At 38.4% G+C, this 23,952-nt stretch overlaps 1 protein-coding gene and 1 long non-coding RNA gene across 5 annotated transcripts in view; both read right to left on the minus strand.

Moving 5' to 3' along the window:
• LOC147843855 (uncharacterized) lies at positions 1-1,757 on the minus strand. Its single transcript, XR_015490949.1, has 2 exons — positions 1,301-1,757; positions 1-1,115 (listed from the first exon to the last, which is right to left on the minus strand). It is a non-coding gene; the product is annotated as an uncharacterized LOC147843855 (long non-coding RNA).
• Positions 1,758-2,760: 1,003 nt separating this feature from the next.
• gak (cyclin G associated kinase) overlaps positions 2,761-23,952 on the minus strand; it is an 87,536-nt gene continuing 66,344 nt past the window's right edge. For 2 of the 4 annotated variants that reach the window (XM_087253099.1, XM_087253101.1), the window contains 8 exons: positions 22,213-22,617; positions 19,214-19,348; positions 14,125-14,217; positions 11,435-11,521; positions 11,093-11,338; positions 9,084-9,232; positions 7,182-7,358; positions 2,761-3,952 (listed from right to left, as the gene is read on the minus strand). In XM_087253099.1, coding sequence (XP_087109225.1) covers positions 3,851-3,952; positions 7,182-7,358; positions 9,084-9,232; positions 11,093-11,338; positions 11,435-11,521; positions 14,125-14,217; positions 19,214-19,348; positions 22,213-22,617 — 1,394 coding nt within the window. In that variant the 3' untranslated portion in view covers positions 2,761-3,850. Of the gene's footprint in view, positions 3,953-7,181; positions 7,359-9,083; positions 9,233-11,092; positions 11,339-11,434; positions 11,522-14,076; positions 14,218-19,213; positions 19,349-22,212; positions 22,618-23,952 lie in introns of all 4 variants that reach the window. The other 2 variants (XM_087253098.1, XM_087253100.1) reach the window with 1 other exon arrangement.

Consider the following 23,952-nt stretch of genomic DNA (forward strand, 5'->3'; position numbering starts at 1 on the left):
AACCATGATCATGGTTTATTGGTCAAAATCTGAAAATAAAATATGACAAAAATATGTTAAGACCGTGGTGTCATGATTTCATCCTCCACTGCAGGAGAGCTGGTGAGAAACACTTTAGTTTGACATCCCGAGAAAAGCAGAGCGGGTCAAATAAGGAGGAAAACAAACCAAACCAATATTCACTCTCCACCATTACAGCAGCGTTATATTCTCATGTTCCTACGTATGGGGAAAATAAACATATAGTCACTCTATTTAGACTCAGAGCCCATTAAACTTGTTCAATAATTCTACAACCAATGAAGATTTTGAACACAAATCCCATATTATTAGTTTGGAATATTCATGACGGGTGGAGCGGAAAGAAGCCAAAATATTTAGCAAAACAGACAATCTGAACCAGACCCTCAAGTTCCCAAAACTGCACACATTCTCCTTGATCCTTGCAACACATATTATCATTATATATTAATAATCCCAGGTCACAGAACTCACCACACATGTATAAAGCAATGCTTCAAGCTATCATAGGTTTCAAAACGGCACCACTGCAACTACATTGTGAATTTGTTTTTTAAAGTCGGATCATGGGTGCACATGGATTCAGCCTGAGGGATTGGTGCAAACTGCTGTTGCTTATAAAGGCACAGTTCACCACAAAATGAACATTTACTCACTCTCAGGTTATTAAAAGCCTCTTATATTTCTTCTGATGAGTTTTGAATAATGTTGGTAACCACTGACCCATTATTTGAGCTATAATTCTAGCTCTAGGTTATGTTTTAACAGCTGATGGCGCTCTAGTGGCTAAATTTTACAGCAGATGGCGCTCTAGGCTGGTTTTTAATAGCAACTGGAGCTTAAGGCTAGTTTTTAATAGTGATCTATGGTAGTTTTTAACAGCAGATGGCTCTCTTGAGTAGTTATTAACAACAAATATAACTAGGCTAGATTTTAAGAGCAAATGGCGCTCTAAGCTGTTTTGTAACAGCAGATGGCGCTCTAGGGTAGTTATTAACAGCAAACAGAGCTCTAGGCAGGTTTTTAACAGTGCTCTGTGGCAGTTTTTACCAGCAGATGGTGCTCTAGGTTAGTTTTTAACAGCAGATGGCGCTCTAGGGGCTCATTTTAAGAGCAGAAGGTGCTCTAGGCTAGTAATTAACAACAAATGGCCCTCTAGGCTAGTTTTTAACAGCAGATGGCGCTCTAGAGGCTCATTTTTAAGAGCAGAAGTCACTCTATGCTCATTTTTAAGAGCAGATGGTGCTCTAGGCTAGTTATTATATACAGCAGATGGCGCTCTAGAATCTCATTTTTAAGTGCAGATGTCACTCTATGCTCATTTTTAAGAGCAGATGGTGCTCTAGGCTAGTTATTAACAACAAATGGCCGTCTAGGCTAGTTTTTAACAGCAGATGGCGCCCTAGAATCTCATTTTTAGGTGCAGATGTCGCTCTATGCTCATTTTTAAGAGCAGAAGGTGCTCTAGGCTAGTTATTAACAACAAATGGCCCTCTAGGCTAGTTTTTAACTGCAGATGGCGCCCTAAATCTCCTTTTTAAGTGCAGATGTCACTCTATGCTCATTTTTAAGAGCAGATGGTGCTCTAGGCTAGTTATTGACAACAAATGCCCCTCTAGGCTAGTTTTTAACAGCAGATGGCGCTCTAGAATCTCATTTTTAAGTGCAGATGTCACTCTATGCTCATTTTCAAGAGTAGATAGTGCTCCAGGCTAGTTTTAACAACAAATGACGGTCTAGAGCAGGGGTCACCAATCTCGGTCCTGGAGGGCCGGTGTCCCTGCAGGGTTTAGCTCTAACTTGCCTCAACACACCTTCCTGGGTGTTTCAAGTATACCTAGTAAGACCTTGATTAGCTTGTTCGGGTGTGATTGATTAGGGTTGGAGCGAAAATCTGCAGGACACCGGCCCTCCAGGAACAACTTTGGTGACCACTGGTCTAGAGGCTCATTTTTAAGACCAGATGTCACTCTATGCTCATTTTTAAGAGTAGATTGCGCTCCAGGCTAGTTTTTAACAACAAATGGTGCTCTCGGCTAGTTTTTAACAGCAGATGGCACTCTCAGTTAATTTTTTTTAACAGCAAATGGCGCTCTAGGCTAGTTTTCAAACATCAGATGGCGCTCTAGGCTAGTTTTTAACAGCAGACGGTGTGCTAGAGGTTTGTTTTTAAGAGCAGACGGCTCTCCAGGCTAGTTTTTAAACAACAAATAGTGCTCTAGGGTATTTTTTAATAGCAAATGGGGCTTTAGGCTAGTTTTGATAGCGATCTAGGCTAGTTTTTAACAGCAGGTGTTGCTCTAGATTAGTTTTTACCTGCAGATAGTGTTGTATACTTTACAATCAGCTGTACTCTGATTGCATTCAATTCCTTACAAGTACCACTTGAAGCTAAATAATCATTAATAAAGATGTAGGTGAATTACAAGAATGTTAAGTTAATCTTGTGACTTAAAAGCCAACTTGCTTGAAACGTTCTTCGTTAGCATTTGATTGTACGGTTAAAATCTACACTAGAGCACCATCTGCTGTTCAAAACCTCCCTAGAGCACAAACTGCCATCTTTTGTTAAAACCTGCCAGGAGCACTGTCTGATGTTATAAACCAAGCTCAAAATTGATTCAAGAGAGAATTGGGACGCATTTTGAAAATATTACAATCATTATTTTCTGGCTAGCAACATTTTTCAAATTCTTCCTAACAGAAAGAAAAGAAAAAAAACACTCATACAAGCTTGAATCAATCGGTAAATGACAGAATTTTCTTTTTTAAGTGAACTGACCCTATAGAAATGATGGAAACATGACATAAAATATAGGCTTGCTCACATATGGAAAACAGGATGATGATAATAATACAGGGAGTACCAAAAAAAACAAAACAATTTACATTCCAAATCGCCAGCAGTAATCTTAAAAAGCACATTCATATTAGTAGATGCTTTGGAATGATTTTAGTATTGCAAAATGCTCAGCGTGTTTCTTCCGTCATTTACTTTTCTATAATAATAAATTTGTTATTTTAGTCCTCTTTATATCCATCAGTTAGCCATGTACAGCTTTCCAAACAATAAATAAGACAGACATTTCTGATTGGTCCTTGAGATAAAAAGAAAAAACAAACAAACAAAAGAATGGAAAGATCATACACGTTGTCTGTTTTTTCGCTCACTCAATACCCTTAGGGCTGCAGAAAATGAGCCCTGAACCCACAAATACACGAACGCACCTTTCAAAGCGAGGTGCTGGGAGAGAGCTAACACTTGAGATCCGTGGAAAAACATGATAAAAACCAAAGTGAAAGTGACAAAGAAGCCCAACAAAATCCTCACATGGTGGAGCGAGCGCAGAAGTGCTTCAGCTTCATATGAACCCCATCCAAACACACACACACACACACACACACACACACACACACTCACACTCACTCACTCAAGTGAATATTTACACCAGGAACTGACAAAACCACACCGACTAAGTGAAAACCAAAAGTGTGATGCATAGAATGGCGAAAAAGAGCAATAATCACATCGTTCATCCAAGAATCCATCTTTTCTGAAGCTCTTCTGAAGTGCAAGACAGATTGTAGTCTCAGATGTGTGTGTATGTGTATGTGTGTGTGTTATTGGTCTACAGATGCCAGAAGGATGTTAGCACAGTGGTCCAGCTGCAGTGTCTCTCCTCAGGCAGAGATGTGTGTTTTTCAGTCAATCTTTCTCTCTCTGCAGAGCCACAGTTTGCGTATGTGTGTGTTTGTTGACAGTGGCAGTGTGTCCATATGTGTGTGTGGACAGAGAGAAAGCGCTGGGCCTCTGGAGCAGACTGTTGGCTCAGAACAGGGCTTTGGATCCTTGGTTCTCGAACTCGGACCAGGCGTCGCTGAGCTCCATGAAGATCATCTTAGCGTACTGCTCGTACGGCTGACCCGTGGCCTGCAGAAGCACAGAGAAGATCATGAGTTCTGCACTGTTACAGGACACAAGGAAAAAGCTCAGAAAAGATCTCGATCTATATAATGTGTATTTGTTATTTGATATATACAGTGCTCTGCATATACAGTTGAAGTCAGAATTAGTAGCCCCCCTAAATTATTAGCGCCCCTGTTTATTTTTTTCCCCAATTTCTGTTCTGGGAAGACTGTTTTAGCACATCTCTAAGCATAATAGTTTTAATAACTCATTTCTAATAACTGATTTATTTTATCTTTGACATGATGACAGTAAATACTATTAAAATAAAAAATTGTTATTTTACTTGATATTTTTTCAAGACACTTCTATACAGCTCAAAGTGACATCTAAAGGCTTAACTAGGTTAATAAGGTGAACTACGCAGGTTAGGGTAATTAGGCAAGTTATTGTATAATGATCGTTTGTTCTGTAAATTATCGAAAAAAGAATTAGCTTAAAGGGGCTAATAATTTTGTCCCAAAAAGGGTGTTTAAAAAATTTAAAACTGCTTTTATTCTAGCCGAAGTAAAATAAATAAAACTTTCTCCAGAAGAAAAAAATATTATCAGACATACTGTGAAAATTTCATTGCTCTGGGTAAAATAATTTGGGAAATATTTAAAAAAGAAAATAAAAATCAAAAGGGGGCTACTAATTCTGACTTCAACTTTAGTCGTAACAATATATATACAGTTGAAGTCAGAATTAGTAGCCCCCCTGAATTATTTGCGCCCCTGTTTATTTTTTTCCCCAATTTCTGTGTAATGGAGGAAAGATTGTTTCAGCACATTTCTAAGCATAATAGTTTTAATAACTCATTTCCAATAACTGATTTATTTTATCTTTGACATGATGACAGTAAATTGTTATTTTACTTGATATTCTTCAAGACACTTCTATACAGCTTAAAGTGACATTTAAAGGCTTAACTAGGTTAATAAGGTGAACTACGCAGATTAGGGTAATTAGGCAAGTTATTGTATAATGATCATTTGTTCTGTAAATTATCGGGAAAAAAAGTTAGCTTAAAGAGGCTAATAATTTTGTCCCAAAAATGTTTTTAAAAAAATTAATAACTGCTTTTATTCTAGCCGAAGTAAAACAAATAAGACTTTTTCCAGAAGAAAAAATATTATCAGACATACTGTGAAAATTTCCTTGCTCTGTTAAAAATCATTTGTGAAATATTTAAAAAAGAAAAAAAAAAATCAAAAGGGGGCTAATAATTCTGACTTCAACTGTATGTATATATATATATATATATATATATATATATATATATATATATATATATATATATATATATATATATTGTTACGACTAAAGTTTATTATTATTATTCTTCTTTTATTGCGCATTGCATCTGTCTTTTTCTTTGTCCTGCCTTCTTGTTGTTGTTTTTATGCCATAGGCTCCCATTCAGGTGTGATTTGTGCTCTGATTGGCTGCTGGTCGCAGAGGTCTATATAAAAAGGAACTTCCGGCAGGGTCCGGGGAGCTCATTTGTGGTGTGACGGCTGCTGGGAGTGGAGCTCCTGGATTTCCCTTACCCCTCCAGCCGACAACTAACATTCAATCTTGTACCATTGTTCATGGGTTCAACTTCTTTTGAGAGTTTGAGCTTGTAGGGGTGGCCTGCTTATTTATTTGATTACTTTCGACTATGTTTATGGAGAAAGATGAGCTTCCTGTGTTTCTTTAAACTTACTTTGTAGAATCTTTGTTATTTTGGCCTGTGGCCACCCTGAAGAGATGCTCATTTAAAATGACTATTTTTCTATAATAAATCTATTCAATTACTCTCAACTGAGTGTCTGAGTTTAGTTGTCGACAGAAGGGGATCTTTTGCATTAAGTTTGTTTTGTTTGGGAAATCCACCACCCACAACACATTTTTTTTCTCGTTTATTATGCCTATGTTGTTTTCCACAAGACTTGGGGCAAAATAATAATAAAAGTGTGTGTGTGTGTGTGTGTGCGTGTGTGTGTATATACACACACACACATACACACACACTAAAAAAAAGCAGCGTTACAAAAGATGCATATTATTGCAATACAATCAAAATCCGAAAAGTAATGAAGCACACTCACTCATTCTACAATTACAGTTAAGTCCATAAATATTTGGACATCTACACAATTTTGGCTCACCAACACAACGGATTTGAAATGGAGCAAACAAGATGCTTAAATCACATAGTGTCAGCTTTTATTTGAGGGTATTTACATTCAAATCAGGTGAACGCTGTAGGGATTACAACAGTTTGCATTTGTGCCTCCCACTTGTTAAGGGTCCAAAAGTATTTGGATAGAATAACAATCATAAATCAAACTTTCCCTTTTTGGAATATGGAATATTAAGCAATGGCCAAGTAAATCACCTGACCTAAATCCGATTGAGCTTGCATTTCACTAGCTGAAGACAAAACTAAAGAGAAAATGCCCCACGAACAAGCAGGAACTGAAGACAGTTGGTGTAGAGGCCTGGCAGAGCAAGGAATGAAACCGTCTGCAGATGTCTATGTGTTCTTATTCGTTTTATTTCAAATTCATTGTGTTGGTGTATAGAGCCAAAAATGTGTCAATGTTTATTAGATAAACAAGACCTAGATTATTTAAAGCCTTATAGGTAAAAAGCAAAATTTTACGATTAATATGAAACCCAACAGGCAGCCTGTATAAGGAAGATAAAACTTGGGTGATATGATCATATTTACTTGGCCTGGTAAGAACTCTGGCAGCTGCATTAAGCATGTATTGACGTTAATTAATAGATGATGCTGGACAACTAGCAAACAGAGCATTACAGTAATCTAATCTAGAGGTCATAATAGCATGAAAAAGCTTTTCTGGATCGGAGATAGATATCATGCTTCTTAGCATAGTGATATTTCTGAGATGAAAGAAGGCTGTATCAGCGTTCCCCTGACCAAATGTCACTGCTATTGCATGCAACAGAAACAAGCACACTACATAGAAACGTCCTGTCTGTGCATTATTTGAACAGGCGTTGATTTTTCAGAAGTGCAGCACAGCATAGCTTTTTATTTAAGTCATATTTTTGGCCTTTTTTCTTTTTCAGACAAAAACTAAAAATGTTTTTGTGGCATAAGAACATTCTGTGCATTCCTAGCTGAAATAAACTGGAACCAGACTGTTCTCAGAACTGTTCGACAGAAAAGTGTGAAAAATCTGCTAAAATGTCGCACCTTGTCTGGATGCACGACGAGCACAGCCTTCCTATAGACCCTTTTGACCTGGTCTGGAGTGACCAGATCTGCCATGTTGATGGGTCTCCAGCGGGTCTCGCCCTCCCACAGGACTGTGTGAAGCGTGGACAGAAGAGCGCGGATGTTCCTCTCCTTCCCCTCGATCCAGTCCAAGATCTAACACACAAAACAACATCCATCATCACAGCAGATCCACCAGTAAACATCTTCTAGCGTAGGCTTTAAACTTCACATTTTCTTGTTGAGATTAATTGCTGAAGCTTTTAATCACAATATGCGGTATTATCATGATACTGACCTAAACTGCAAAAAATATTATTTTAACAGGCATAATATAAAAAAAAATGTGCATTGCCTTATTGTATATATATATAAATAAAAATATTAAACAAATTAAAATGCCAAAAAGATGATAAAAGTACGCTTTACAATACAGTCTCAATAGTAAACTTGACTTTTATGTTAAATAGCTTTATGCTATATGTTAAATGTTAATAAAAAATACATTTTATTAGTTATTAACATTAATAAAACGATTACTATTTTTGATTTTAATGTTAACAACGAATTAACATTAAGATTATTTCATTCATTCATTTTCTTTTTGGCTTAGTTCCTTTATTAATCTGGGGTCGTCAAAGTGAAAGGAACGCCAACTTATTCAGCACGTTTTACGAAGTGGATGCCCTTCCAGCTGCAACCCATCACTGGGAAACATCCACATGCACACTCACACACATACACATACACTTCGGACGATTTAGCTTACCCAATTCACCTATACCACATGTTTTTGGACTTATGGGGGAAACCAGAGCACCCGGAGAAAACCCACGCAAACACGGGGAGAACAACATTAAGATTACTAAATGCTTTTGTTTCTTCATTACAATGACTTTGGTTAAATTAACTGCTTTCACACTAGCACTTTTGGTACATACCAAGGTTTGTTTGACGTCATAGTACGGTACTTTTGGCTAGTGTGAACATGTCTTCTGAACTCGGGTGTGCAACCACAAACTGTACTGGAGTCCACCTGAAAGAGGTGGTCTGGGGTATGGTTCATGCAAACTCTGTTACGGTTGGTTCACTTCTGATGTGAATGCAATGGTACCAAACAACAGAAGTGAACCACCAACTGTATAACAAACTATTGTTTTCATAACAGTCGTTTGTGTGTGTGTGTATCACATTTCGTACCTTGGTGACATGCAAGACTGAGGCAGGACAAACGCAGTGATACACAGTGATGTCTGCTTGTCTACTCCGAAAACAGCTTCTGCAGACACTGTGTGATGTTCTGAATGTTTATAATATGTTTGCGGCAGATGGACACGAGTCGCTTTCTGTATGTCCAGAGCCAAAACCTTCAGTAAAAGCAGAATGACCGCGATGTGTGGACGTCTTTACATTTCGGCGCCTGCTTTCGTGATCGTCACCTAGCAACGGCCGTAAACAAAACTGCAGCTCGATGATGCAAGCGTACCGGGGTTCAGCAGGAAAAAAGACAGTGTGAACACAAACCAACCAAGGAGGTTGGAAGAGGGGGACAATCGAACATGGGTACGGTCCAGGCCATTGAACCAAGTGTGAAAGCACCCTAAATATATGGGTATAAATAGTCACACATTTTTCAGTGTTGTAGGCCAGAATAACGTTAATGTTTGAGAATAGATTTGCCGATTAAGTCTTCATTGTTTGCTACTGTGATGGAAAACACTAATTCAACAATATGAATATTCTTAAAAGCCACTGTAAAAGTTTAAATAATACAGAATTATTCACTGTATTTTGAAGCCACGATATCGATATGCATGCTCATTATTGAATATCTTCCCATGTCTATTCTGGAGTAAGCCAATGTCTTGACAATATCTGTACCTGTAGTTTGAGAGGGTCCATGTCTTTGGACAGCTCCTGCTTCCTCATCTCAGCGATTGTTCTGGGCATCTTCCTGTCAGGTTTGGAGCCAAAACCTTGTGTGCACAGAAGATCCTCAAAGTCGTCTTCTTTCACTTTAGGCTTTGGACCTGAAGGACAGAAATGAACAAGAGTTATGATAAAAACAAACGTTAATAAACACTAAATGTATTGTCTGCGACACATTGAAATTATATATATGATCTAAATAAAAAAAGAGAGGATGTTTCTACGTAGTATACAGTGCATCTGGAAAGTCTTCATAGTGCTTCACTTTTTTCTCTTTTTTATGTTACAGCTTTATTCCAAAATGGATTAAATTAATTTATTTCCTCAAAATTCCACACACAATCCCCATAATGACAATGTGGAAAAGTGAAAAAAAAAAAAATATATATATTTTTTTTAAATAGTTGCAAATTTATTAAAAATAAAAAAGCTGAAAATCACATGTACATCAGTATTCACAGCCTTTGCTCAATAATTTGTTGATGCACCTTTGGCAGCAATAACAACATTAAGTCTAATCGAATTTGATGCCACAAGCTTGGCACAACTTTCTTCGGGAATTTTTGCCCATTTCTCTTTGCAGTACCTCTCAAGCTCTATCAGGTTGGATGGGAAGCGACGGTGTACAGCCATTTTCAGATCTCTCCAGAGATGTTCAGTAGGATTTAGGTCTGGGCTCTGGCTGGGCCACACAAGGATATTCAACGAGTTGTTGTGAAGCCACTCCATTGATATTTTGGCGGTGTGCTTTGGGTCATAGTCCTGCTGAAAGATGAACCGTCGCCCCAGTCTGAGGTCAGGAGCATTCTGAAGCAGGTTTTCATTCAGGATGTCTCTGTACATTGCTGCATTCATCTTTCCCTCTATCCTGACTAGTCTTCCAGTTCCTGCTGCTGAAAAACATCCTCACAGCATGATGCTGCCGCCACCATGCTTCACTGTAGGGATGGTGTTAGCCTGGTGATGAGCGGTGCCTGGTTTTCTCCAAACATAACGCCTGGCATTCACTCCAAAGAGTTCAATTTTAGTCTCATCAGAGCAGAGAGATTTAGTTTCTTATGGTCTGAGAGTCCTTCAGATGCCTTTTGGCATATTCCAGACGGGGAGTGTCTTCCGTCTAGCCACTCTGCCATACAGGCCTGAATGGTGGACTGCAGCACAGATGGTTGTCCTTCTGTAAGGTTCTCCTCTCTCCACAGAAGAACACTGGAGCTCAGACCGAGTGACCATCGGGTTATTGATCACCTCCCTGACTAAGGCTCTTCTCCCCGATCACTCAGCTGAAACGGCCGGCCAGCTCTAGGAAGAGTCCTGGTGGTTCCAAACATCTTCCAGTTACAGATGATGGAGGCCACTGTGCTTATTGGAATTTTCAGAGCAGCAGAGATTTTTCAGTAACCTTCCCCAGCCTTGTGCCTCGAGACAATCCTGTCTCGGAGGTCTAAAGACAATTCCTTTTTCGTCATGCTTGGTTTGTGCTTTGACATGCACTGTCAACCCTTGGACCTTGTATAGACAGGTGTATGCCTTTTTAAATCATGTCCAATCAACTGAATTGACCACAGGTGAACTCCAGTTAAGCTGCTGAAATATCTCAAGAATGATCAGTAGAAACAGAACGTACCAAGAGCTCAATTTAGAGCTTTACCGCAAAGGCTGTGAATACTGATGTACATGTGATTGATCAGCTTTTTTTATTTGTAATAAATTTGCAACAATTTCAAAAAATAAATTTTCACATTGTCATTATGGGGTATTGAGTGTAGAATGTTGAGGAAATAAATTAATTTAATCTAGTTTGGAATAAGGCTGTAACAAAAAAAAATGTGGAAAAACTAAAGCGCTATGAAGACTTTCCGGATGCACTGTATATATATTTTTTTGTGTTCTTTTTTTTTCTCAGACAGATGTTTTTGCAAATTCAGGTTTGTAATGTTTGTGCCTACTGTGTGAAAGCATACCAAATCCGGGCCCCCTGATGCCCCTCTCCTGCCGTCCGCCGATCACACTAAAGCTGGGGTTGTAGTTTGGTTTGGCTGCTTGAGGAACAGCTTGTGGCCGGGCCGTGGAGTTCGGAGGCATCCAGGGTTTGTTTGGGCCTGAAGAGGGTCGAGGTGTTTGCTGCCACTGCTGACCTGAGTTTTTAGGGCCGCCTGCAGAGGGCGCCGTTTTAAACCCTGAGCCAGAAAAGCTAGCACTGGAGGAGCCTGAAAACAAAAACAATGTTAGTCAGTAACATGATATCGATGATGTATGAGGAAAAAAATAGCCAGATGAAAGAGTTACTGCAGTAAAAAACACACCAGGTAGTGTTGAGCCGAGATTTCCCAGGTCTGCGAAAGGGTCAAAACTCTGGGATTTGGCCTTGGAGAAAGACGAGACTCCTGAGGCTGTAATAAGCATAAAAAATAAATAAATAAAAATGTGTCAAATGTAAAATTGCTCAATATAAAAGTATTGAATGTTTTATTGGCTGCTGTAATTGGTTTATGAGTGGTGTAATGATTAACCAGGACATCTGACTAGCTGATGAAGCTAGAAAGTGTTTCATGAGCTGTTACTGATTAAACTCACAGGTAACACTTTACAATTAGGTTTGATTAGTTAACAATGTGCAAAACTAAAGATTCTAAAATAAATAAATAAATGTGTTAGGTAATTATGATTAGAACTGATGCTGGTAAAAAAAAAAGACAATATTATGCCTTTGGAGATGGACATTTTGTCCTTTTTAGTCAATGAGGGACTTTTTTTTTTTGATGCACAAGGGTTAAGATCATAAGTTGTATGTGTATATATCGTAATATATGCATTATAAAAAACATGAACAATATGCAATAACTCATGCTTACAAATCAGATCTGGTAAAGTGATAAAAACTCAAGGAATAAAGATTTTTTATCTGAATTAATAGTCACACTTTACAGTAAATGTCCACTAGAAGTATTTTTTATTTAAAAGTGTTTATTAATCTGAGCTAATATTAATGTTCTTTTAAACATTAAGTACTTCATTTTAAAATAAAAATCCAAACGCTAACATTATTTAAAGAAATAAAAAGGCACAAATAAATAAATACAGCACCATTATAAGTGGGGGCAAAAATAATTACCTAATAATTTCCAGATAATATTTTAAGCACACAAAAAAAGAATAATATAATTAACAATAATTAAATAAAAACTAATATTAGCAATTACATTTTAAATACATTCAGCAAATTTATCATCTATTAAAGTAAATGTGCAAGTAAACAAAAATAACTAAAACACTCTGCTGCTATAAAAATATAATATTAAAAATCAACAATTAAACGTAATATTTTGCAGAACATATTTTAGGCACATTTGTCATATTTATGTTTCAGTTTTTTTCCAATAAAAATAACTGATTTTGTGGCGGTAATTCCCAGAAATTTGATTTAAAGTAAAAATATATCTTATTTACTATATTAGGTAGCCTATGTTAATGAACACTATGCCAATGACACAAATCATAAAAATAAAGCTTCTTTATTTTGAAAAATAAAAAATAAGATAAAGCTTCCTTATTTTGGTCTCTTGTCAAGGCAAGATCTGAAACGGTAGGGGTTAAGCCAAAGGAAGGTTGTATAGCTCTTATTTTTATCAACCATCTTACTTTCTCTCAGATTTCACTCCCCGGGAGTATGTCACATCATGTCACTCCTAGGACATACGTTAGGGCTTTCCCTACTGTAATACACCTAAAACACAGCTTGCCGTAAAACACTTCAATGGCAGGGAACTGTTTTCTCCTGTTTACTCTAGGGAAAGAGTTAACGAAATCATTTATCAATTTGACGCACATCATAATACCAGCCATACATGTAAAGCACAAATAATGTCCTTTATTTCGGTCACATCCAGCAGCTGTCACCCTTGAACCAATTTCATCTCCACCTGTTTTTTTCCATTGCTCCAACTTTTTTATTTTTTGCAGTCTGAAGCGCGTCAAATGCACAAATTGCCCAATTTGCGCCACAGGATGTTTATATCTCATCTTTGCGATGACTTCACGTGAAACTTACGCTTCATCTGCGTCTGTTTACTGCACAGGCTGAAAACTCCCCCCGACCCCCATTCCATGTAATGTAATGATTGTGAGGGCGCCGATGAGATGATAATTTTTCGAGAGACAAATTTTTAATTTTTTTAATTTTTTCGTTTATGAGTCATGTAAAACAATTAATTTCAAACTAAAATAAAAATATTTTGATTATATGGTTTAGAATTTTAAGTTCTATGGGATTTAATTTTTTTGCGATTATTATGCGTTTAATTAAGAATTAATTATTGCGTTGGATTCTGAGATTGCGGAATCGCGAAAAACTAGGGGGTCTGAATAACATATATTTAAACATCTATTTACATATATATTTTTTTGTATTAGATATAAATATTTGATTTGTACCATTTTCTCAAATATATAAATGTATGTGTGTGTGTGTGTGCGTGTGTATATACATACATACATTATATATATATATATATATATATATATATATATATATATATATATATATATATATATATATATATACACATATACACACACACACACACATATATATATATATATATATATATATATATATATATATATATATATATATATATATACATACAAATTTATATATATATATAAATATACATACAAATTTATATATATATATATATATATATATACACATACACACACATATATACACACATATATATATATACATACATACATAAATTTGTATTATGTAAATTATGTAAACAAGCATTTACTTTGAATGTTTTGACAGAACTAGTATACATTTTATAAACGTCGTTAAACATGTAAGGATGGGGATACAACTGTAAATATTTTTTATTGTTAATTAATATTACTGAAAGCATTAACTAGCTTAAAGTAATGGAGGCTTATTGTAAAGTGTTACCACTCATAGAAGGTTTGTTGGCAGCAGTGCTCAAGTTAGCAGTCGTACTGGTTCCGCTGGTGGCCCAGCTGTCCCACCCACTCAACAGATCAGGCTGACTCGCTGATGAGGTCATCTTCGGGGTTTCACTTGCTAACTTGTCTGTAAAAACAATCATAACACTTTCAGACACCCTGAAATATAATAACACACAGTTTAATGTCTTTAAAGTTTCAAAAAAGAAAAAAAAATTGAAATATTGAGAAAATCCCCCTGAAAGTTAAGCAAATTATGATCCCCGAAAGTTTTGGTTTCGATATATTTATGGTAGAAAATTAGCAAAATGTTTAACGTTTGCTAAATTAATTAGCAAAACAAATTAGCTAAATGATTAACGCTGATTGGTTTAAGGAGAAGTCATCAGCATGTGCAACAAGACAAAGAAACAACAACATGGGAAGCACCATTTTTAAATATACAGCCAAAGCATGACAACGTGGCTGCGTACGAAATCGCCTACTACTCAAGTATATACCACATTTGAATGTGAATTTACTACATGACCATTAGAAAAGTGCAATCTATGTAGCATATATGTGAGAAGTAGGTATGGAATTTGGATATAGTACATCTGCCATTTGTCATTTTAACATGACCTGTCCATGTCCTATTCATGAATTCTCTCATGGGGCATCGTGGGATAGAGTAGTGTTCATTGAGTGCGCACTTCACAATCTTGCCGGAAGCAGTAACTCATCTGGGAACTTCTCTCATACTGTTTTTCCAATACTATGACCTTGGACATACTACTCGGCTCGCATACTGTTTTTAACACACTACACAGTATGGTGGTATGCAATTTCGGACGCAGGCAGTGTACCCCCGGGATCCATCAAATGAAATTCAAGGTTATTTAAGACCTTTTTAATACCATTTCAAATGAAAATCAATGCCAACTTCGTACCAACTTCCGACAGAAGTATGAGGGTGCTTTCACACCTACACTTTTGTTTCAGAACGTATCTCGTTTGCCCAGTTAGCGCGGTTCGTTTGGCATATGTGAACAGGGCAATCGCGCTCTGTTCTGCGCCAAAGTAATCGCTCCGAGATCGCTTGAATGAGGTGGTCTCGGCTCGATTGAAACGAACCCTGGAGCTGTTCGATTGCAGTGAGAAAGCGATCTGATCTGAGCGCGGTTATATTACAGTGTTTTATGGATATGTAATAGGCTTACGGCTATATGAAGAGAGAATTATGAGTAGGGCGGGAAGTTTCGCGAGTCTCCAGATGCCCGCAAACGAGTGATGATCTCCCGGAAATCTCGCGTCTCCCTTCCGGTCCTCAAATAGCACCCTTCTCACCCCTCCCCACCGCGTCTCTCCTCAGACACGTCGCGCCCGCGCACCCTGTCAATCACCACCAAACCACCACCTCTCCTGACAGCTAAGCGGGACTCTGCAAAATAAACCCTGACACTCTGACCAATGTGAGGAGAGTTTACTCGCACGTGACGTGTTTTAGCTCTTTTGGTCTGATTAGAAATTTGCAGTGTGAAAGCGAACCGCTCCAAGAGCAAAGAGCAACAATGTAACATTTGTAATCTCTGTTTCCGAACAACTGAATCGATTCACAGGTGTGAAAGCACCCTGAGAGAAAAATGTAAAATCTGCATGAATTTTGAACCCTAGAAAATAATTATGTACAAGTGACTACTTCAATTCAATAAAACATTTTACTTAAATTGTCAGTTATATTTAATACATACGCAACAGCGTATGTCACATTTTATTTTAAATAAACAAATAAATTTGAACTTGGTGTTGAACACTATAGCCTACAGCTCTGCTGCCTTGGCTGCAATTTTGTCGCCCAGACTCTCAAGTCCTGTCAACTTCTGCTTTTGGCTTTTTCTCAATGCGTTTGTCGTAGAGTTGGTGTTGAGCCACAGTAAGATAGGATGTTCCTTGGCTGTGGTGGCAATGCTCCTAATGTAGAAATTAGTGGTGTGAACCTACACTGCTTTCACGGTTCGGTTCAGTTACGATTATCATGGCATGGTTGTGGTTCAATTTGATATCTCTGTGCATCACGGTGCATGTTTTATATTGGGGGGGGGGGGGGGGGGGGGCTGTCTGTATAAACACACACGCCTGTAACAAGCTGTCTGTATAAACACACACACACAGACACAAATAAGCAACAAGCAAGCTACACACAGCATTACTCTCTCTCTCATTCACACACAAAAACACACACACGCTTGTACGACTGCTCCCGCACTTTATTTGGACATTTATTCCCGCGCCGCAAGAAATCTGGGTCCCGCGGCTGTGCCGTGGAAGCCGCGGGACTCAGATTTCTTGCAGACCTCTGTCCAGAAGTATCGCTGTAACAGCCGAGAGGAGAGCTCACGCCAGCAAGTCAAATGGGCCACAGTGAGAGCAGGGCTGATAGTGGAAAAAATTCCTGAGCCTGAACTTTTTTTCCTTGCCCCTAAGGTGAGTAGGGGTGGGGGTACTATGTATGCAACGCACTTTTAACACATAACTTGTGGGCCCCTGGGCCCAAATATATTAACAGCCTATGTGTAACCCTGATCATTATGATTGTCAAGTGGCTCTTTTTAGACACATGCCAGTAATGTCAGTAACACATGCCAGTGTCAGTGATCTTGTGACATGTGCCAGTAGGTGTCAGTATAAGCACGTTATAAGCACATTAATCTTATAAGTCTCTTTGCTTTAATATTTAAAAATCATTAGGCAAGTGACACCTGTTATCTTACATGCATATTTGTTATGAGTTTTCAACATGCATTTTATTATAACTTTTTAAAGGATATTATTTAAAATACCTTAAAATGAAAATAAGTTAAATAATAAAATAAATGAATGAATTAAAAACATAGAGAAGTCCATATTGTAGGGAACAAAGGAACTACCAGGATGCAATAATATACAGTACAACAGATAAGTGTAACCCCTCCCATACATAAGCATGCCACAATAAATTTGACTGACATGTACTGTCAAATGACTATATTACGTACGGAAGTATGACTACGAATACATAAAATAAATGCGTTTAAATTAAAACATCGTGGAGTAGCTCAGCAAATAAACTAACTTGCGACGCGATAAATTAGGTTAAAAGTCGCGTAATGATAAAATATGGTTTTGCTCGTGTTAATTAATGTCATAAGCTTCGCCAGGTGTCGATGTCACTGCAGTGACATGCAGCGCGACACTCTGAGTGACACAGGTCACTACACATGCCACTAGCGAGTGACACATGACAGTGGAAAACCGGACGTGCCACCGGAAGTGTCACTACACTCAGTGGCATGTGCCAGTGGCATCTGTACGTCAGATGTCGTGTCACTCCATGTTAAAACTGCTACTGTGAATCCGCGTTCAAGCGCACACAATAAGCTAAAACTCGCCCCAAGCACCGGCAAAAACAAATAACAATGAATGTGTCGAGGAAAGAGTAAGGACATATCTTAATTATTTATTAATAAACTTATTCTGAGTCAGTGTCGCATAGATCCTGACTGGCAATCTCCTCTTGGACTCGCCTTTAGAAATTCATCTTTACGGATTACATGAAGGAGTTTTTTGTTTTCGATTTGTTTTATTTCGTTAAGTAATAATTTAAAGCTTTCTATAAATATATTTATTATGTCTGTGAGGCATATACATTTTGCTTCATTTTGTTAAGCGCTCCTGTTCAAAAACCAGACGACAGAAAGCGCATAATGTTGGTTTTCTTTATTTTATAAAAACGCTGTAATGTTTTTTGATGTATTACTCGTACTTTGTGAGCAAAAATGACGGATAACTTTAAATTGCTCCCACTGAAAAATGCAAGTGATTGCTCTGGCGCCTCGATGTCCTGCAAGCTTTTTATAAGCAAACTATGCGCCTAATAGCACACATTCTTTAACGTTTAAGCTACCATTGTTTTATACTTGAACTGTTTTATATCTTTTATTTTAGGCAAGTCGTGATGATCTGAGAAGGCAAACTGATCAAACAGACAATGATGGTCTTCCGCTGGGCGCTGTTCGTTAAAAAAAAATTTATTTTTAACGAATAAAAAATGCTCCAAACGTTTTTCTAAATAAGCTGAATAAAAAACGAAGCTAAGGATAAACACTTTGCCATTAGGCTACATACAAAAACTGAACTATTTCATAGCTGAAACACTAAGTTGTTTAAGGAGAAGGGGGTAAAATATATTTTTGTCCCGTCTATTGCTTCACCGTTATTTCGAGAATAAACCCAGCGTAAATATGCAGATGTCATTCCCAAAACATATCAGCGTATATGTGCCGAAAACGAAAGTTTCATACAAATTCTGAATGGATTATAGCCTGGAAAGTGCAAAGCACGCTCCTCTTATTATCACTAAAAAGCGTTACTAATCTTAGTTCATAGAGATCTCACAAAGATCCGTTATAATTTATAAAGCTCTCTAAATTACACAATTAATCTTTTATTTACATGGCGTCTACACTCAAAAGATGATTCACGAGCACACAAAATGGCACTTAATAAAAACCAATCCGGCGCTTTCAGCAGTGAGTGAATTCTGTGAATCTAGAGAAATGACAGATCAATATCCGTGAACCTGATTTTTTTTGTGAAATTGTGCACAGTTTCTGCGTTTTTAAGTATTTGGAGCGTTGAAAATACTCGCGCTCCCTTGGCATAGTACGCTACAGCGACGCACTTTCTGCTGTGATGTGGAGCGCAAGATGCACTCAACGTTACGCTGCATGAACTTTTTTATGTTATGGTATGATCTTTAAGCCTCGGGAGGGCAAAAATAAATAAATAAAATAAGACCTTTGTAACGAAATTCAAGACTTTGTATACCAAATTCAAGGCTATTAAGGCTTTAATTTGAGATGATCAAATTCAAGGCTTTTCCAATGCTTTTAATACCCCGAGGGTACTCTGGCAGGCCGTGTTAATACAATGGCGGCATGCAGTATTGAACAATGGTCGCGAATTGATTGTGCACGATTTTTAAGGAAAAATATGTTACAGGCCCAAACTTTAAAGTAACTTAGGGTAATTTAGAACAAACATTGCTTTCAACCACCAGGATTAACTGTGGTCGCTAAAACATTTGAAGTAAGAGTGAAACTCACTGAGGTTGAAGAGGCTGGAGTTTGATGCAGGAGCTGGAGCTTTGAAGCCACTGTTAGCAGCATCTGAACCCAGCAGATCACCAAACAAATCAGACCCTGAGGAGGCCGAACCCACGCCGAATGGGTCGAAGAAATCTGTCCAAAAAAAAAAAAAAATTATTCATAATTTAAGCCAACTGATCACTTACATTTTTTAAAGTGCACCAATTTAGTTTTATAGGTTTCCTAAAATAAGTTTAAATGCATTCAAGGTCAGAAAACACTATTACACAATTAAAATCAGCTCTCAAAGCACCTTATATGATTCATTTGATCATTCTAAACTCTAAAGGCTCCAACACACCGGGACTCTTTTAGTTTGCGTTTATCGTCAGCATTTAGAGACGTTTTTCCAGATTCAAACCCAAACGATTTTCACTGGCGCCGAGCAGAAGAGTATTCAAAATCACTCCTTGACGTTAGATGGCGCTATACAACTTTAAGCTTCTGACACCCGCTTGTAACACTGAAGAAGAAGACAGAAAGTTGTCACGCTGACGAGGCACGTCATCATTTCTAAAGAAATGATGCTTTACGCCTCCCGTTTTGCACGTTGGTGTGCACGATCACATTGGCCCACTTTAGTCACGAGGCGTTAAGCGTTGACGGAAAACACGAGCAAAAAGTGTCCCAGTATGCACAGGCCTTAACTCTGAACTCTGCTTTGAATAGTCAGATGGCTCTGTCTGTCTTACAGTGCAGAAATCAGACAGCTATTATGAGATAAGACTTTTTGGTCCCACTTTATATCAACCCTTGTGTGCTATTTTATCCACTCTGGGGTGATTTTGAGTCTTAATTTGGCCACAACTTTCTCTGTGTTTCAGCAAGTGGAATGATTTTTGGCGACCAACCTTATTTTGACACAGACTTTGAAAAAATGCTTTGAAAGTTTTCAGATATTTAACAATACAATCTGGGAAAATTGACTATCCTTTCATTAAATTGGTGGCTGTTTTTGCCCCATTGACTTCCAACAGTAAAAATGACAAATTTGACAAAATTAGTTCACCGAACTCACCTCTGTTTACTGAGTTTAACCACAGATACAGGGACACTAGAGTGCTTTAAAGCCACGATTCATCAGTGGATGGCTCGTATGTCAGCTTACAGACAAACCAGCAGATCGACATGACTTTGAAATGCTCCAGTGTATCTGTGGTTACCCTCAGTAAACAGCGGTGAGTTCAGTGAACTGCTGACCTTCACAGCCAATCACAGTCATTTCTGTTGAGCATGTAAACACAAAGGCAAATCAGTGACATTTAAAAATGGGCTCAACAGGGCTTAAATGTTTGTGGAAAATGAACGTTTAAAAGTACGGATTGGTACCAAATTCCAGTATCGTGACAACACTTAGGCTTCGTTCACCCTGCAGGCAAATGTGGCCCGAATCTGATTTGTTTACCCTCAGGTAATGACAGTGTGAGCAGCCCAAACTGCATGAAATCTGATCTATTCACTTCAGATTTGTGCCACTTTCATATGTAATCTTAAATCAGACACAGATCTGATGTTTTGCAATGCGACTGCAGTATGAACGGTTATGAATGCGTCCTCATTCTGTGCTGCAAACATCATCTACTCCTCAGCATCCATAGTAGACTGCCACACAGGGCGATTACTGTACAAAAGAAAGTTGTTTGTTCATGTTGAAAAAGATTTTGAAGGCAAAACTGGTGCTTGTTAACTAATCTGGTTAACGATTGAGGCACAGGTTTATCGCAAAGCCGAAGAGCGTCGTGGGTGTTGCGGATAGGGGATCCGAGTGCAAAGGAGGGGGAACTTTCTCTCCGAGAGAAAAAAAGGCAGACCCAAACCCCCCTCCTGCACATGTCTGTTGTTTATAACCAAGTAAAATGAAATAACTCTGCAAACAGAGATAAACCAACTCTGCTTTCACAGTTCAGTCTGCGGCTGCTCATTAACCCTTTATGAGTTTTTACTACACCGGTGGTCAGAGCGCTACGCACCACGATTATTATAAATCACAAATTATCAGTGTTTTTAATCACAAGAGACTTATTTTAAGTCTTAAATGCCTAAATCCACATTAGTAGTAGCAGAACAACTCTTTACAGTTCATGAAACACACCACGGTTGTCTGTGAAAGGGGTAATAATCATATAAGCGTGATCTGACAACGTGCTTACTCATGCAGTATACACATGGTGTGGATAATTAAGACATGTTGTGCTCTCCGTAATGCACTTTTGCGCATGCTGGTCAGTTTAGGACCATGATCTGTTCACAATGCAAATCTGATATTGGCCACATTTATAAGAGAAGTGAACAGCCATGCAAAAAAATCAGATCTGAGAAAAAAAAATCAGATTTGAGCACTAAGCCTCGCAGTGTGAACGTAGCCCTAATACGCAGTCATGGCTTTGCAATCAAAAATGTCATTACAATGGAAGTCAAAGGAGCAAAAACAGCCCCAAACATAATGAAAGGGTCAATTTGAACAACACACAAAACACACAATTTAAACAATTACATTTAAACGACTCACAATCATTTTGACTTCATTTGCACTTTCTATTGTCAAATCTGTGACTCTGCGATCAACCAATTAGCACTAATGACCACAACAGTTAGGCCCAATCCCAATTCTATCCCTTAGCCCTTCCCCTTTCCCCTTTAAAAAAGGGTAGGGGTGTCCTAATTCTCTTTAGCTTGAAGGCGTAGGGCTAAGGGGAAGGGGTAGATAGCCCATCGAACGAAGATTTTTCAGGACCACACTTGAAACCAAGGGGTAAGAAAATTTCCCAGAATACACCAGCCCCAACGACAGGGTAGCTGCAACCGGAGGTAAGGAGATCCACAAATTAGTACATTTCTCAGTTGTAAGTTTTGAAGCCCTTCCCCTTTACCCTCGGGTTTAAGGGCCATGGGGAAGCGATACAAAAATAGAACTGGGATTGGGCTTTAATCACACAGTTAAGACTGGTCAATCTCACCTTTATTAGTGGCTGGTGGCGGCTGGCTGGACGAGTTGGAAAAGAAGAGATCTTCTCCCGCATCTTCCCCCATCAGGTCTTCATTGCTCGCTGAAGGCACAGTGTTGGTCTGAGGGGCGAACAGTAGATCGTTCAGTAAATTACTGTTACTGGCGGAGCTCTTCAAACCGCATTCTGAAGCAGCAGGACCGGGCTCAGAGTTCAGACCCAGCAGGTCCTCAGTGTCGGGTTGAGCTTCAGGTGGAGTGTTTGTAAAGTCTGCTTCAAACAGCGGCTCACTGGTGTCCCGTGACAGAGTCCCTTCAATAGGGGCAGAGTACGACACTGATTCCTCCTCCGAGCCGCCGCTCAAATCTTCCTGGTCATCCAAGTGGCCGTCAGCGTGGTCAAAGTGTCGACTTGTGTCTGTAAACACACCGTAACACATTGCGAATTAAAAAAAGGTTAAAGTTCCCATGAAGTGCTTTAAAATGTGTCAATCTTCATTAGGACGTTTGTAATCAGGTGCTGTTCTTCGGACTTTAAATTTTACAGGCATGCCTTGCTGTTCAGTGGTGTGTGTGTGGGCTTTGTGTTATAGTGTATACTGTAGGGTTGTCATGATGCTGGAATTCGGTACCAATCAGTACTGAAATATCAGAAATGTCTATTTCCCACAAAATTTTGAGCGCTGTTGATCTTAAACAGCGATGACTGGCCATTGTGTTCACGTGCTCAACAGAAATGTCTGTGATTGGCAGTCAAGGTCATCAGTTCACAGAATTCGCCACTGTTTATTGAGTGTAACTACAGATACAGGGACACTGGAGCATTTTAAAGTCACGTCGATCAGCTGGTTTGTTTATAAGCTGACATACGAGCGATTCGCTGATGAATCACGACTTTGAAACAGTGTCCCTATATCTGTGGTTATACTCAGTAAACAGCGGTGAGTTCGGTGAACTGATGACCTTCACGGCCAATCAGTCATTTCTGTTGAGCATGTTTAAGAACTCAACAGCGCCCAAATGTTGGCGGGAAATGAACGTGTTTAAAATTTTAGTATCGATTGGTATCGAATTTCAGTATGGTGATAACACTAGTTCGCTGCTGTTCATTTTCCATTTGTATGGCATGGTGTTTTAACAGAGTTTACAATTTCATTTATAGGTAATCAGGTCGTGTGACACATTTAGTTTGTAGCCAACTGATTGTTTAGCTGCACTAGGTAAGTGCGTGAGAGTCATGTTTTATATTTGTGTTTATTCTATTTAGGTAGCGTATTTAGTGGCGTTGGATACGCCAAAGATTTTGTTTTCTTTTTCACATTTTTATTTTTCTTTGCAAGCTTAGAGAGCTCTTGGGTTTATAACTAATCCGTCTTTCGGATGAGACATTAAACCGAGGTCCTGACTCTCTGTGGTCATTAAAAATCTCATGGCACTTCTTGTAAATAGTTTTACCAATTATGGTCTCCCAATCATCCCCATCCATCGAATTGGCTCTATCACTATCTCTCCTCCACCTATAGCTGCATGTAGTGAGCGCATTGGTGCTGTTGTCCAGTGGCTGCCATCACATCATCCAAGTGGATGCTGCACACTGGTTGGGAAGCACTTTGGTTGTATGACCATAAACAATAATTGCGCAATATAAAGTACACGTTACATTACATATAAACTATATGATTGTTTTTTTGCTATAGCGACACTCTAATTGACACTTTAAACAGCAGAAATAACATTACTTTATAAATGTTGC

Source organism: Danio rerio, chromosome 5, assembly GCF_052040795.2.
Source record: "Danio rerio strain M-AB ecotype USA chromosome 5, GRCz13ab, whole genome shotgun sequence".
Classification (NCBI taxonomy): domain Eukaryota; kingdom Metazoa; phylum Chordata; class Actinopteri; order Cypriniformes; family Danionidae; genus Danio; species Danio rerio.